Source organism: Manis pentadactyla, chromosome 2 (genome assembly GCF_030020395.1).
Source record: "Manis pentadactyla isolate mManPen7 chromosome 2, mManPen7.hap1, whole genome shotgun sequence".
Classification (NCBI taxonomy): Eukaryota; Metazoa; Chordata; class Mammalia; order Pholidota; family Manidae; genus Manis; species Manis pentadactyla.
Genome location: NC_080020.1, coordinates 189,306,445 through 189,320,452, shown reverse-complemented (window position 1 = coordinate 189,320,452; position 14,008 = coordinate 189,306,445). Strand labels below are relative to the sequence as shown.

General features: G+C 38.4%; 1 protein-coding gene across 2 annotated transcripts in view; it reads right to left on the bottom strand.

Annotated features, from left to right (window-relative positions):
• The window catches only part of EFEMP1 (EGF containing fibulin extracellular matrix protein 1), a 56,503-nt gene extending 42,853 nt beyond the window's left edge, over positions 1-13,650 (bottom strand). For both annotated transcript variants that reach the window (XM_036926045.2, XM_036926046.2), the window contains exons 1-4: positions 13,514-13,650; positions 12,209-12,296; positions 7,333-7,381; positions 6,755-7,168 (exon numbers count right to left, since the gene is read on the bottom strand). In XM_036926045.2, the coding sequence (XP_036781940.1) occupies positions 6,755-7,168; positions 7,333-7,381; positions 12,209-12,292 (547 nt within the window). In that variant the 5' untranslated portion in view covers positions 12,293-12,296; positions 13,514-13,650. The remainder of the gene's footprint in view (positions 1-6,754; positions 7,169-7,332; positions 7,382-12,208; positions 12,297-13,513) is intronic.
• Positions 13,651-14,008: the final 358 nt, after the last annotated feature.

Sequence of the window (14,008 nt, the reverse complement as noted above, 5' to 3'; positions counted from 1 at the left end):
CACTGTGTCTCTTTTTTATTAATGGTCATACAAAATTGACAGCAATAGGCTACCCATGCTGCTGCCAGTGTCTTGGCACTCCGCCTTCCTTTCATGTTATTTCTTCACTTCATCTTTATTAAATGTTTACAAATCATTTACGTCCAAGCTACAAGTGTGCAATTGTGGCTGAATGCATGCAATGACAACTGTATTTTTTTCTGCCAATATTGGAACATAGTTTTCTTGATCAGTTTTATTTCTGAGTGTGCAATTTGCAGTTACCTCCTAGGAAATGAAGCATGCTAATTAATTTCAGATGTGGCATGAATTACTTATTTGTACATTCATGCTTAGGCAAACACATTTGGGATAAATTTCAAAGAATAAAATTGTGTCAATAATTCAGCAAGTGCAAAGGAAGGCAATCCTTACAAATGGGGCAACTTGTTGGTTTCAAAGAATATAGTTTGAGACTTTCTGCTGGAGAAAGGTATAATGAGCCAGTGTACATTCCTGAAGTTACCCAGGCTTGCAATTCTATTCTACTCTGCTTCTTTTTGCTTCTTTGGGGAGATGGAAATTCATTCCACAGATGAAGTGTTAACTAGTTTGAACAAGGATCACCTCCTCTCTGATGGGAAGTAAATCTTTGATCAAATTTAAATTGAATAGATGACAGTTATGTGAATACTGTTCTAATATCTGATGATATTCACAGAGCCTAAATATAATGAGATATCATTTGTGCATCTGGTATTGGAAAGATCTCCAATCACTTTGGTAACTGAAAGCTGCTTTAAGGCCAAAGTCAGAGTTAACCTCCTCCTTTTTTGTGACTCTACATGAACTGAACCTCCAAACAGCATTGCCTCATCTCACAAGTTTTTGCCATAAGCATAAGTGAGATGTCTATAGAAGGTGTGGGTATCTCTTAGCACCAATCATTACCATGCCAGAACATTATTTAGAGTTTCACCTGCTGACAATTTAAGTTATAAAATTTCACATTTGTTTTATAGAACAATGCAAGGTCTCTTAGATGGCTCCTTTTCCTCTAGATTTCACATATCATGTCCTTGGTTCAAAGATATAGTCCTAAACAGGACTCATGACCATTCATGTTTAAGGATCAGAGTACTTGTGATGACAGTAAGAAAGGTAAGAGAAGTAAAATGGAAATATTATTCTATCCTAGAGACAAAATGTATGTTTTTGTTGTTTTCTTTTCACTACTTCCCATTTCACATGCAAAGAATTATGACTCTGGCCTCTGATTTTTGTAGCTGAAAGCAGCTTCCTGAAGTTAAGATTACTTTAGGGCATTGGTTTTGAAACTTGAACAGGCATCAGAATCGTGGGATTGTTAAAACAGATTGCTGTGCCCCATCCCCAGGCTTTCGGGATCAGTAGGAAGTCTGATGCGGCCCAGGAATTAGCATTCCTAATGAGTTACTGGATGATGATAATGCTTCAGGTCTGGGGACACATTTTGGGAATTACTGAGTTTACATAGCTTAGTCTTTTGTTGCAGAAGAATGATCATACTGACCTCTTCCATCCTTCCACCTCAAATGGTTGCCGTTAAATTTTATGAAGGAATTTTAAGGATTGTGCATGAATCAGATACATATACCATTGTTCACAAATGTATTTTAAATAAGAGCCTTAAATACTAGAAATTTGATAACTACCGTATTTGGAAAAGTAAATTATGAAACCGTGCTAGATTTTTCAACAGTAAATCAATCACTTGTATTATACTCCATAGCTTATTTAAAAAGTAATTAACTTTTACCTATAAACTCAACTCCTATTCATTTATTTGGCCTCAGAGAATTTTTCAGTACTTAAAGGAAATTAACTAAAAACAATGAAAAACTGTAAACAGGGTAAATAGGCATTTTACTTTTTGTTTCAAATATGTGTTTCTATTAATATCATAATTTACTCAGTTATAGTCTTTCTTTTGCAAAATATCCATTTTCTGAGATCAAAGCTCTTCACTGGGCTGCATAATTATATGTAACAAAAATTAGGCATTTCTTACCAAACCTAACCAAAGCAACTGGAGACCCTAATGAGATTAGTGAGGATCAACTAAATAGTAGTGTTTGAAAGTTGTTTGGTAATGACAATGCCAGGTATGTTAAAATACTTAGATTACACTATAATTTATAAATTGTCTTTGGGTCTGAGATAATTTAGGTTTCAAATGAAAGAAGTCAAAGAAAGACATCCCTAGCATCTGAGATTGTGTACATGTTAGTTCAAATTTCTCTTTTTTAAAGTAGATGTATAGATAATAACTTCTTTCCTTTTCAAAATATTATTATAGTTATCCTATGTTAATAAATAAATGTTCAGATAATAGATGGTCCCCAAGAGTGTAGAGCATTTTTTAATGCTGAGTATGATTTTTTTGTTTCTTCAGACTTTAAAAAAAAGCAATTTTTTCTCTTTTTTAGCTTTTGAGTTTCTTCTGCATCACAGATAATGATAAAATATAAATCACATAATTTAAAATACAGGTGGAAATTTTAAAAAGTAAAAATTTTGGCAAACCAAACTTTATAGATGAAGCATAGTATTTCATTTGGTTGCATGGTAAATTTTTTTCCCAGCAGAAAAGTGGAAAGATGAGCTAACTATGGTATGACATGTATCTAGCAAGTAAATGCCAATGTCTAGGTATCCTACACATGAAGTCTAGAACAATGTAGAAACTAGCTTATTGACAAAATGGCAAGTGGGAACCTCCTAACAACCACAAAGAAAGGTTCTGTCCGGGTACTTAAAAATCAATGAAGTTTTGTTTTTGAAAGTTTGAAACATATTGAAAAAATAGTTTCATTGAACAAACAATGCCTTAACCTGAAAAAATGGTGCTAACATTGGAACTTTCTCACTCTTGACTGAGAGATGCAGGAGATTTGGTTATGGGTATCTTTAGGGAGATCAACCAGCCCATTTGCATTTCCAGGGATGTGGACTTTCAGTTTAGAAATTAGGACAGTCTCAGGTAAACAGGGACAGTTGGAAACCCTAGGGTATGTTTTCATATCCCTGATTTACACCTTATATAAAAACAAACCAGGTACTGCACTTTGGTTCCATAGTCAGTTTCATTAGGCACTTTGAATCAAGTTCATTTTTTGATGGTGCAATTTCTTTAGCAACTCAGTAATGATACTTGTAAATTCTGACAGTTTAGTAATGGAGTTTAGTAATGGTTTAATTACCAGCTATACAAAATACCCTATGTTTAATTCTTTGAAAGTTCAATTAAGTGAGCAAATTCCTTCAAATTGGGCAGTTGATACTTTCTCTTACTTGCCAGTTCCTAAATGATATTTTTCCTGCAAGAATGGGGTTCTTATAAATTTATGTATGATTTAAGATGTCCTTTCTCAACTTCAACTAGTGATTTCTAACTCCATCTCATTTGAGGAGGATTACACAGAGACCATGAAGTAAACATGTAGAAAAATAAAGTGAGCTGTGAATGGATTATAATATATTCACCATTCATTCATCCAATTTCCTTTTGGAGCAGATGAATATCTGTTGTCTTTGAGGTAGACACTATCTCATAGAGAAACAATTAATTAATAAAACTTTATACATGCCTACATGTAGGTCATTTATGATATCAAATGAAATAATCTCCATGCAATTTTATAGCTGTCAAGGATGGCATCTATGATTTGAAATTCTCAGTGTGAAAGGCTCTCCCAGTACAGCATCATCAGTTGACAAAAATTGCTTGGAAAACTTGCTTACTGTGAATTGATATTTGGATGTTATATTATACTTTAAACCCCTGATTTTTGCACAAAATATGAGAACTATGGATAAATACATGAAAAGAAGTAAAAGGGTCATGTTTTCACTTAATGTTAAAACATAGACAGCTGGTTAAAAATATACTTATAAAATAGAATATACTTAAAAATATCTAGTGCTATTTAAATTATTACATCTGTGATTGATAGCAGTGTGTTCAAAGGCACAATTGACCTTAACACTTAAACATAGTACAGATTTCACTCATTACATAAAAAAAGTCCTTAGCTTTAGGTTGTGTAATGATAAACTGTACCTGCTGAAAAATATATGTGCAAAATAGAAATAATTTTAATACAAATATGACTTATCTGCAGGCATTCATTTATTCCAATCCAGCAACCATGGTAAGTGTGTTTGGATTTCCAGGCATAAGTGTGAAACACTTAAAGGGGTGGAGACCTTTATTAAAACAGAAGGCTCCTCGAACTCTACAATGTCAGAAATATAGGTCCTTGGAGCACATTATTGTTTTGAACGGAGGTCTCCACACTTTCACATTGGTTATAAAATGTTATTTTGTGCTACTGGCCTGGAATGAGAATGTCATACATCTGCAGGCAATTAGAAGAAGATGGACTGCATGTTTGATTAGCTCAATAATAAATGGGGACAAGTGTGACTCGACTTTTGTTAGTCAGATTCCCTAGACAGATTATCCTGTTGTTAGCATATGAAATAACCCCTTTTATCAACAATTAAGCAAATCCACATTTATGGGCACTTTGCAAAATTGTGATGTGGGAAGAAATCTAGCTTACACTTTAAATTATCCAAAAACTTTTAACCCTGCTTTCAGTGATACAGACCCCAATCTCAAATTTTAGAAATTGGTTGAATAATGCAGGCCATTTTGGGTTGGAAATACCCTGTGTGCACACAATCAGTAAGTATCTAGCATCTATCATAAGCAAGACACTTGATGGTTTTAGCTTATAACTAAAAAAAATTCTCAAAGAAGTAAGAATTATAAATATTTTAATATGTGAAAAGTAACTTACTTTGTAAGGTGGTCTAAATCTTTTTAGGAAAAATTAAATAGGATTTCATTTTTATTATTCACATTTTATTATACAGCTTCAACTGTAACTAATGCATGTTTTAAGTCCTGAATATGTCTTATTCTAGAACTTCATCTTATTCTAGGCATCATTCTTGAATTTAACCACATTGTCAATGATGAACTAAAACTACCTTGAGAAATGACCCATTTAATTTATCTGCTTTTATTTTTCTCCTAAGTGTCATTAAAACATACATATGAAGTGTGAAAAATAATTCAGTATATGCAAGTCAATATATGAAAAAAATTCGGCAAAACTTTTCAGTTTCAGGAAAAATACCACCAAATATTCTGATCTTATTTTATATTTAAATAACACAATTAAAAGTTGGTATATTAAATAAATTCAAGATTTTAAAAATCAATTTTACTCAAGTACATATATATAAAATAACCTCATGAAGTTATCTTGACATAATCTTTAAATTAAATATTGGAATATCAAGCAGATGCTGAAGCATTCATCATCAATATTGGAATTCTGACTCATGACAGTAACACAAAACAGATGCTAATACGATGCGCCCTCTGAAAAGTGACACCATCACAGCATGGGTTAGCTCTTGATGTGTGGGGTACTTAAAATTTGAACACAAAATATAAAATAATAGAGGGCAGAGCATCGCGGTAGGTGTCTCTACTTCATTTATAAGCCATTTAGAATCGACCATCTCTTATACATAGAATAAAACTCAACACTGGTAAATAAGGGGAAGCATCCAGGGGGTACAGAGATGCCTCTTTTACTTACTGCAGCAGCTAGGTGATCCCAACTGAAACCCTTCAGTGTTGGAGGCAGGAAGGTGCTATCTTTCTCACTAAGAGCAGGTAGAAGGTAAGAACTCCTGGGGTCTTTCCATTGGCCAGTGTGTACCAGGCACTTATGATATAATAAGGGGTTTACCCAGTCTGCCCCTGGCAGTGAAAAAAAGAGTCTGGGGTTCCTATAGCCCATCTCAGTAACACAATCTTCACACAAGGCAGATCTAAAAGGGTTTGCTAAGTAGGAAAAGGGAAACAAAATCCCTTAGCACAGTTTAATTATCTAATATCTTTGACGTCTTCAAAGCCCAAGATTCTTATCATTTTGCTAGCAAGAGTCTACAGCTGTTTCTAGAATACACAGCAATGTGTACTCTTGGTGAAATAAACAGAAAAACCCAGGCAGATGGTGCTATGGTGCAAGTGATATAAGCAAAATGTGCTTAAACAAGGGCTTAAAAAGAGATATAAATGTGGGCAGGAAAGACTCCCTCAAAGGTAGCGAAAAGCAGAAGTTCAATATCTTTATTCCCTCAGTGGGAAAAATAAGTCAGTGGCAAGTTCAATGAAAAGAAAGCTTGAGAATCTAAAGGGGGACCTTCATGGAGTTGCTTGACAGCACAATTTCAAATTCCAAATCAATAACCTGACTGCTCCTTCTGACAGCTGTGACACTGTCCCTGCCTGCCTGGGTTTGAAGACTGGCTCTGCACTCACCACCTGGGTGACCCCTGGTTTTTAAACTTGGTTGCACACTGGAACAACATGGGGAGCTTTAACAAATACTGATGGCTGGAACTATCCCCAGAGACTGTTAATTGGAGTGGGTTGTGGCTTAGATATTGAGAAGTTTTAAAGGCTCCCAAATGACTAAATATGTGCAGTTAAGGTGGAGAACCACTGATGAAGCCACAGTTTCCTCATTAGTCTATCAGCAACCACCTTTTAGGATTATTGCAATAATTAAATATGATAATCCAGGCAAAGCACTTATTAGCACAATGTCTGGCGTGTGAGTAGCTCTCAATAAATGTAAGCTGTTATTCTCACCACAAGGTGCACTTGGGCAAGAACTTTCTTGTTAGTATAATAAGTCATGCTTACCTTGGCATATGTTATGCTCACTCTGCTCATAGCCTGTTGCACATTGGATCCGATGAGAAGGGTTGGAGGGAATGCGTTGAGGGTCAGCTGGGTTCCGTCGGATGACAAAGTTATTTCGGCCCGTCTGCACTTCAGGGCCTGCAACTGCAGCTGCACTGGCGACCAGTCCACCCCCAGGCACTACTCCACTTGCAGCCATGCCACTGGCTGCTACGCTCCCAGTGGCTCCACCTGAGGCTGCAGCTGCATTTGCAGCTGCACCCACAGCTTCAGATGCTGGTGTTTCTTGCTGAGGTTGTTCATTATTGACAATAATCTGGGCTGTTTTAGGAAGGCAGAGGTATCCTCCATAGTGGTTGACACATTTCATTCCACCTTTGCAAGCATCTGGGACAATGTCACATTCATCGATATCTGGTCAGTAATAAAATAAGTCAGGAATCTTCTTAGAGGGAAAACCAAACATGTAAATATATGCTCATAACTTTTTGGTATAATATAGACAGGACTGGAAGAGTGAAACATGAGATGGAGACAGAAAACTATGTTCAGATGGGACGTCTTTGAAATTGGCTCACCTTTGCACTGCTGTCTTACAGGATCCCACTCATATCCATCTGTGCATTGCTGTGAAGAAAACATCAAAAAAGGGGCCAAGAGATAGTTAATTGGTGTGTTAACTCCCTAAGAAGTCACTCTAAAAGCTGCTTCTTTATGGCAAAAATCCTTGCACTACAGTTCTACAGAGATGATAAAAATGCATAGTTTCCTTTTTTAAAGACAGATCTGTGCTTTGAACCACTTCTGGGCTTTCCTCTCAGTCACCAGCTACCTCAACTCTTCTGTTGCATTTGGTACAGATGCACATCAACATGTTCTTGGTATTATTTTCTATCTTGATACTAATCTCCAATCTCTCTGGCTACTCCTTTTTTTGCATTATTTGCCCCTTCTTCCACATTTTAAGTTTTATGGAAAAAAACCACTTTTTTTTTTTCAGTTCTTGACTCTTTCCCTCTCTCTCTTTCAATCCTCTTAGAGCTTCCGAGCACCTGACTTTCCTTCTCATTCCTATGCAGCTGAATTCTGAGCTTCCCACTCACACTCTGGCCTGCCTCCTAGATTCAGTTCCTACAGGTCCGCTCTAGCTCACTCACTGAAGAAACCACCTATTTACCTTCTCACACCCAACATCATCCTAGTCCCTGGGGATACAAAGGTCATGAAGACCTTGTCCCTGTGCTTAAGCAGCTCACAGGTCAGAAAAGAAGACAGACAGGTAGACAAGTTGGAGCAAGGTGTCAGGTGCCATGACATAAGTTATGTGTGTGCAAGGAGTGATAGTCTCTGTCCAGGACTGTGGGTGGACCTGACAAGGTAGAAGGGAATGCTTTATGGGGATGCCACAAGTGGATTTTCCAGAGAGATGTGGAAATTCTAGGATGAAGGACCACGTTAGTAAAGGTCCAAAACTATTAAAAAGGGAAGGAACTGTAAGTGGCCGTGGGTGAGTGGGGATAAGACTAGGAGGTAGGTAGGGCCAAATTTGGGAAACCTTTCTTTGGGACAGGAAGGAACTGAATTCTACCATGATAGTCAGTGAATCTCAAGCTTTATTATGCTTAAAAATCGCCCAAGTTGCTTGTCAAAATGCTGACTCTGGGCCCACTCAAAGGATCTGATTCTGTAAGTCTGGGAAGGGCCCTGGCATCTGAATGCCTAACTATGTTGTCCTTGGGGTACTTCTTGAGAAACACTGCTAGAAGTGATATGAGGCCTCTGAAGAATTTTTAATCTCAAGAAAACATTTGACCAGTTTCAGAGGAAGAACCAGAACATTTGAAAACAAGAAATAACAAGAGTTAGTGAAGATGTGGAGAAAAGGGAATCCTCCTACACTGTTGGTGGGAATGTAAATTGGTCCAGTCACTGTGGAAAACAATATGGAGGTTCCTCAAAAAAGTAAAAATAGAAATACCTTATCACCTAGCAATTCCACTTCTGGGAATTTACCTGAAGAAAACAAAATCACTAATTCAAAAAGATACATGTGCACCTCTGTTTATCACAGCATTATTTTCAATATCCAAGATATGGAAGCAACCCAAGTGTCCATTGACAGATGAATGGTAAAGATGATGTGGTACATATATACAATGGAATATTATTCAGCCATATAAAAAAGAAAGAAATCTTGACATTTGTGACAATGTGGATGGACCTAGAGGGTATCATGTTAAGTAAAATAAATCAGGTACAGAAAGACAAATACAATATGATTTTATTTACATATGGACTCTAAAACACAAAACAAAAGCAAACAAACAAGAAATAGACCCATAAACAATGGCAACAGACTGTTGGTTACCATAGGGGAGAGGGGTGAGGGGATGGGTGAAAAAGGTGAAGGGGATAAAGAAGTACAAACTTCAAATTATAAAATTAATTAGTTATAGGAATGGTAGTACAATATAATATTGTAATATCTTGGTATGGTAACAGGGGATAACTACACTTACCATGGTGAGCATTTAATAATGTATGTGATTATTGAGTCACGCTATGTTGTACATCTGAAACCAATATTGTATACTAGCTATATTCCAATTTAAAAAAGAATTATCATTGCCAGAGATACACTAAAAATACATAGAAAAAATATAACATTCTAAGTCAGAGGCAAAAAAAAAATTGAGGAAGATGCTTCAGGAAGGTTTGAGCAAAAGTAGAGTAAACAAATAGTAAACTTTAATTTTTTTAATGGAGCTGAAAGTTGTTGATGCACACAATAGGTGTTTGGCAAGTAAACAGTGGAATGGAGACATAGAGCTCAGTTTGGGTATTTTACTGATATCTGAAACTTAAGAGGATAAAAACTGAACTCACCTTATGTCCCAAACTAATTCTCTCTAGTTTCCCCAACACTGTCCAAGGCACTACCATCTTTCTCAAGACCCAGGATTACAATCTTAACATCAGCACTGACTTTTCCAATGTCTTCCTTGATTTTCCTTTAAGTTCTGCTGACTTTGTGTCCATTTCTATATCAACTACATTAGAGTAAACCTTCCTAGCCTCATGAGTAGGCAAGGTTGCTTAGCTGGTCTCCATATTTCTACGTGCTGCACACAATCTCTGGGACAATCTTTCTTGCTCTCTTGGTTATGTTACTTCTATATCTAAGAGCTCAAATTGGCCTGTAGACCTCTTATCTCCCATTTTGCCATCTCCAGGTTCTCCTTACTACCCAGTATAGCCCATATGACCTTTTTACCTCCTGGACCTGTCTTGGTTGTTTTCAACTTTAGCTTTTGATTATGCCACGTGCCCTGATTCAGGTGCCTCTTCAGCCTTTCTGGGTTAATCCAGTCATCATTTCTTTCAAGAACCAGCACAGAGTTTTATGTCCTCCAATATGCCAATACTCACATTAATTACCTCCTTCTCTATTTCTTTAGCTTCTTGTATGATCTATATAATAATATTATTTGTACTTGCTTAGGAACTTTGTAGTTTTCAATGGTATTTTCCCAGGATAAATTCCCTGAGGCTAAGATGTGAATTTTCTTAATAAACAAATAAACTTAAATTCTTTTGCTGATGGTGATAATTGCTTATGCACCTGGTAGATACTTGGCAAGTAAATAGCTGAAAGGATCCTATCTTTAATATGGAAGGGGAATATGAAGCTATCTTGTTCATATGAGCCCATCCTTCTGAAAAGTATCTTTCAAGCCAGGCAAAATGACAGTTCACTAGAATAATCTGTATGATAGAGAAGACTTGCATTGAGGTATTGAGTTCCAGTACATTTAATATGAATCTACTATTAAACAAGTCTAGACTGGATTTACATTCACCACTGGCTGACTTAAGCAAGTTAAAAACTCTCTCTGATCTTCAGTTCTACTATCAGCAGAAGGAAGATGATGCTACTTACTTCATACTTTACTGTGAGAATGAAAGGAGATAGTATCTTCAAAGTGGGGCACTCAAAAAATAGTTACATTTTGTCCTTTAACCATGAATTATTAGGCATAAACAATTCAAAAAGAACAGGCCTAATCTTAGCACAAAAAGGATGTAATATCTGGGAAATCTGTTATAATAATAGCAAACCCTGGTTAGTGGTCCTAAAATCAGTGTTTAATCTATAGGGAACTTTCTCTGCTAAGACAAATAAGACTTAAGTGGTCAGCAAAGGGAAGGGGGTATAACATAAACAACTGTAAAAGCAATTAAATATTTTACTGGATGAACATAAAAATGGGTAGTTCAGTTATTTTTAGCTCCCTAAGAAGGTAGTAAGTTAAGCCTAAATAACAAAACATTTTCATTTTAAGATTAACAACACATGTATTCATTTCTTGTGCTTTATATTCAGCAGAGGAAGTAACTACATTTATCATTAACTTACCAAAATATTTATGTTAAGCCTTATTTGATTTATAGTTGATCTGAACAAGGAATATTTGCCAAATGAATACTAACATTCTAGGGATAATATGATACCATAAAGTGAGACACTGCTTATTATCAGTAATTGATACTAGCTCACTTTTAATAGTTTTATTTTCAATTTTTTTCACATTCTTTTGAGTAGCATTACTTAATTTTAAACTGGGAGCAAGTAGAAAAATGTGTTTTTCATATTGCCTCACAGCACTGAGTAAAAACTAGAAAACACAAAACAGAGGTGCAAACTCACCATAAGTGAGGTTAAGTACTGCCCTCTGTTCTCATCACATCCATTCCTGGCAGTGGAAGGGGTCAAATGACATTTTCAATATTTTTAAACATTGGTGATGCCCATATAATTAACTCATTAAATATTGCTTGGAAATATCATGCATGCTACTTAGAAAATGTAAAATCAAATTTCACACAAAGCATTTTAAAACCACTTTAGCAAATCCTGCAACCTGAAAACATATAAAGTCGATCTGAAGGGCATTTATATGAGTAATTAGTTGCATCATAAATGAATATAGCCTTTATAAAAGCCATAAAGGCTGCTTGCTTGAAAATATAAGTCACATGCACAAATGAGGTGATGTGCTTTTGTGTTTGCTTATTTGACTTGTCTTACTCTGTAAGTTTTGGTTTCATCTACATGTATATAGGAATCCAGGTGTTCGATCCTTTACACCCATTACTTTATTGAATGTGTTGGAAACAGGCAGCTTACTTTGGTTTTTTGAAGTGTACCCTTTATACGTCTTGTGCAATTCATCTACATTTTAGTCCCTATCTCAATTGGTGATCTAAATGAATTTCTGAAAGGACCATGGGCAATTTGCAACAAATCTTAAACATGAACCATGCTAAAGGGCTGTTTAATTTATTGCTCTCCACAGAGTACAGCCCACATACACTGGCAGGAGTGGATAAAGTCTCCTTTGTGTCACAGAATCCCGCTAAACCGCTCTTATCTCAAATTCCATCACACCTTACCGTGTACGTGATAGTTTCTTCCGTGTCCTGTGATTTGACCAACGCCAGAGGCAGCATAGTTAGGAAAAGGGCTTTCAACATCATGAATCTCAAAAAAAACACAGGACAAACCGATTCTTAGTATCCGCTGCGGGGGAAATAACAAAACTTTAGCTGTAAAGTAACAAGCGAGGAAGAGAGGGTGGAGGCAGAAACTCTGTCATACCCAACTTGTAATCTACTTTCGCACCCCCCACCCCTCCAGCCTTCCCGGTGGCCAAACCAAACACCAAAGACTAAAACGGCTGCAGAACTGCATTTCACTTTACTCCATCCGGCTACGCTGAACATATACATTTGGATGCACCTACACAGCAGGCTCCAAAAAGGGGGTGGAAGGCAAATAATAGAGGGTAATTAATTTCAAAGGAGATGATACCTTTTTGGAGGGTGGAGGGTGGAGGTGGGGCAGCAAATGTTATATTATTCCTTGAACATTAAGGCTATACTTATATGTTCACTTGCAGCTAGTGAGGTTCCTTGCACAATTAACAGAAATACCTGCGAATTAATATGAATTACTTTGGCTTCAAACATTTTTTTTAAACAAAACACTAAACAAGTGAAAACTCAGGGAGCAATTCCCTCCCCTCCTAGAATACCTGTACTTCAGAACTCCTTTTCACATACACCCCAGCACCAACTCTCAAAGTGGCACTTCCATGCTGTGCTCTACGCGCAACTCCGAATGCCCCAGGTTGTATGGGGGAGCAGCCCAAAGCGTCTGATTCCCTTGTGCCTTATCAGCCCCTCGCTTCCCGACATGCTACCTTCAGGATCAGGGCTGCCTAGTGCCGGCACTGGGGGACCACACTACAGCCGCGGATACCAGTTTCTCGGCCGCAGGCCTTGCGCCCAGGGAAAGTGAGGTCCCCTTTCTTAACAGTAGGTTAAGCGGCAGTTCTCCGGAGGTGCTTAGCTCTCCAGCTTCTAACCAGCTCTTGTGGGGTCCAGGTGTGGCTTAAATCTCGCACACTGACCCCTTGAAACTTTCAAAACCTCGTTTATGGGAAAAGCCCTGTCCCGCTGACTAGTGGCGCGCGCACACATGCCCATCCAAACAGATGTCACCACGGTACTTGCACATGCTGACAGATCGCATTCCGAGACCTGCACACCTCCACCTCCCTCTCCGCCTGAGATCCTGCACAGTGTGGGGCCAGCTCTCTGGTACACTGCACCCCAGGGTCAGCGCACTCACTCCCTGGTGCTGGGACCCTTGGGCAATGGGTGCGCTGATGGGACCCGCGCATCTGGGGCTCCTACCTGCGTGGGCGCGCTGCGCTCCAGGCCCGGGCAGCAAGGGAGAGCGCAGGGAGGGCAGCCCCGTGGGTCTGAACTGGCGAGGTCTGGCAGCGGCCGCTGCGGCAGGAGGAGGAAGAGAAAGGAAAGGAAAGGGGAGGGAGCAGGAGGGCGGAGGAGAGGGCGGAGGGAGGTGCAAAGGCTGAGCCAAGCGCTCCAGGCCGGGCGGGAGAGCGCGCGGAGCCGCTGGGTCTGCGCCCCCTGGTCCAGGGGCCCTCTCCACCACCCTGCCCGCCCTCCCCTGATGGTCCCTCACCCCCAGTTGCCAGGCGCAGCGGAACCCTAGGCTGAGGATGGCACGTTTGGCATGAGATGTCTGGGGCTTGAATCAGCCTTGGTAATGTTCCAGCCTTCCGAGCAAGTTCTCTGTGCCTTGGTGCCCGGTATAGGGAAGGGAAGACATCCCGCTCAGAGAGCTTATGAGGGTCCTGAGAAATTACTTATTTTTTCTTCAGTAAA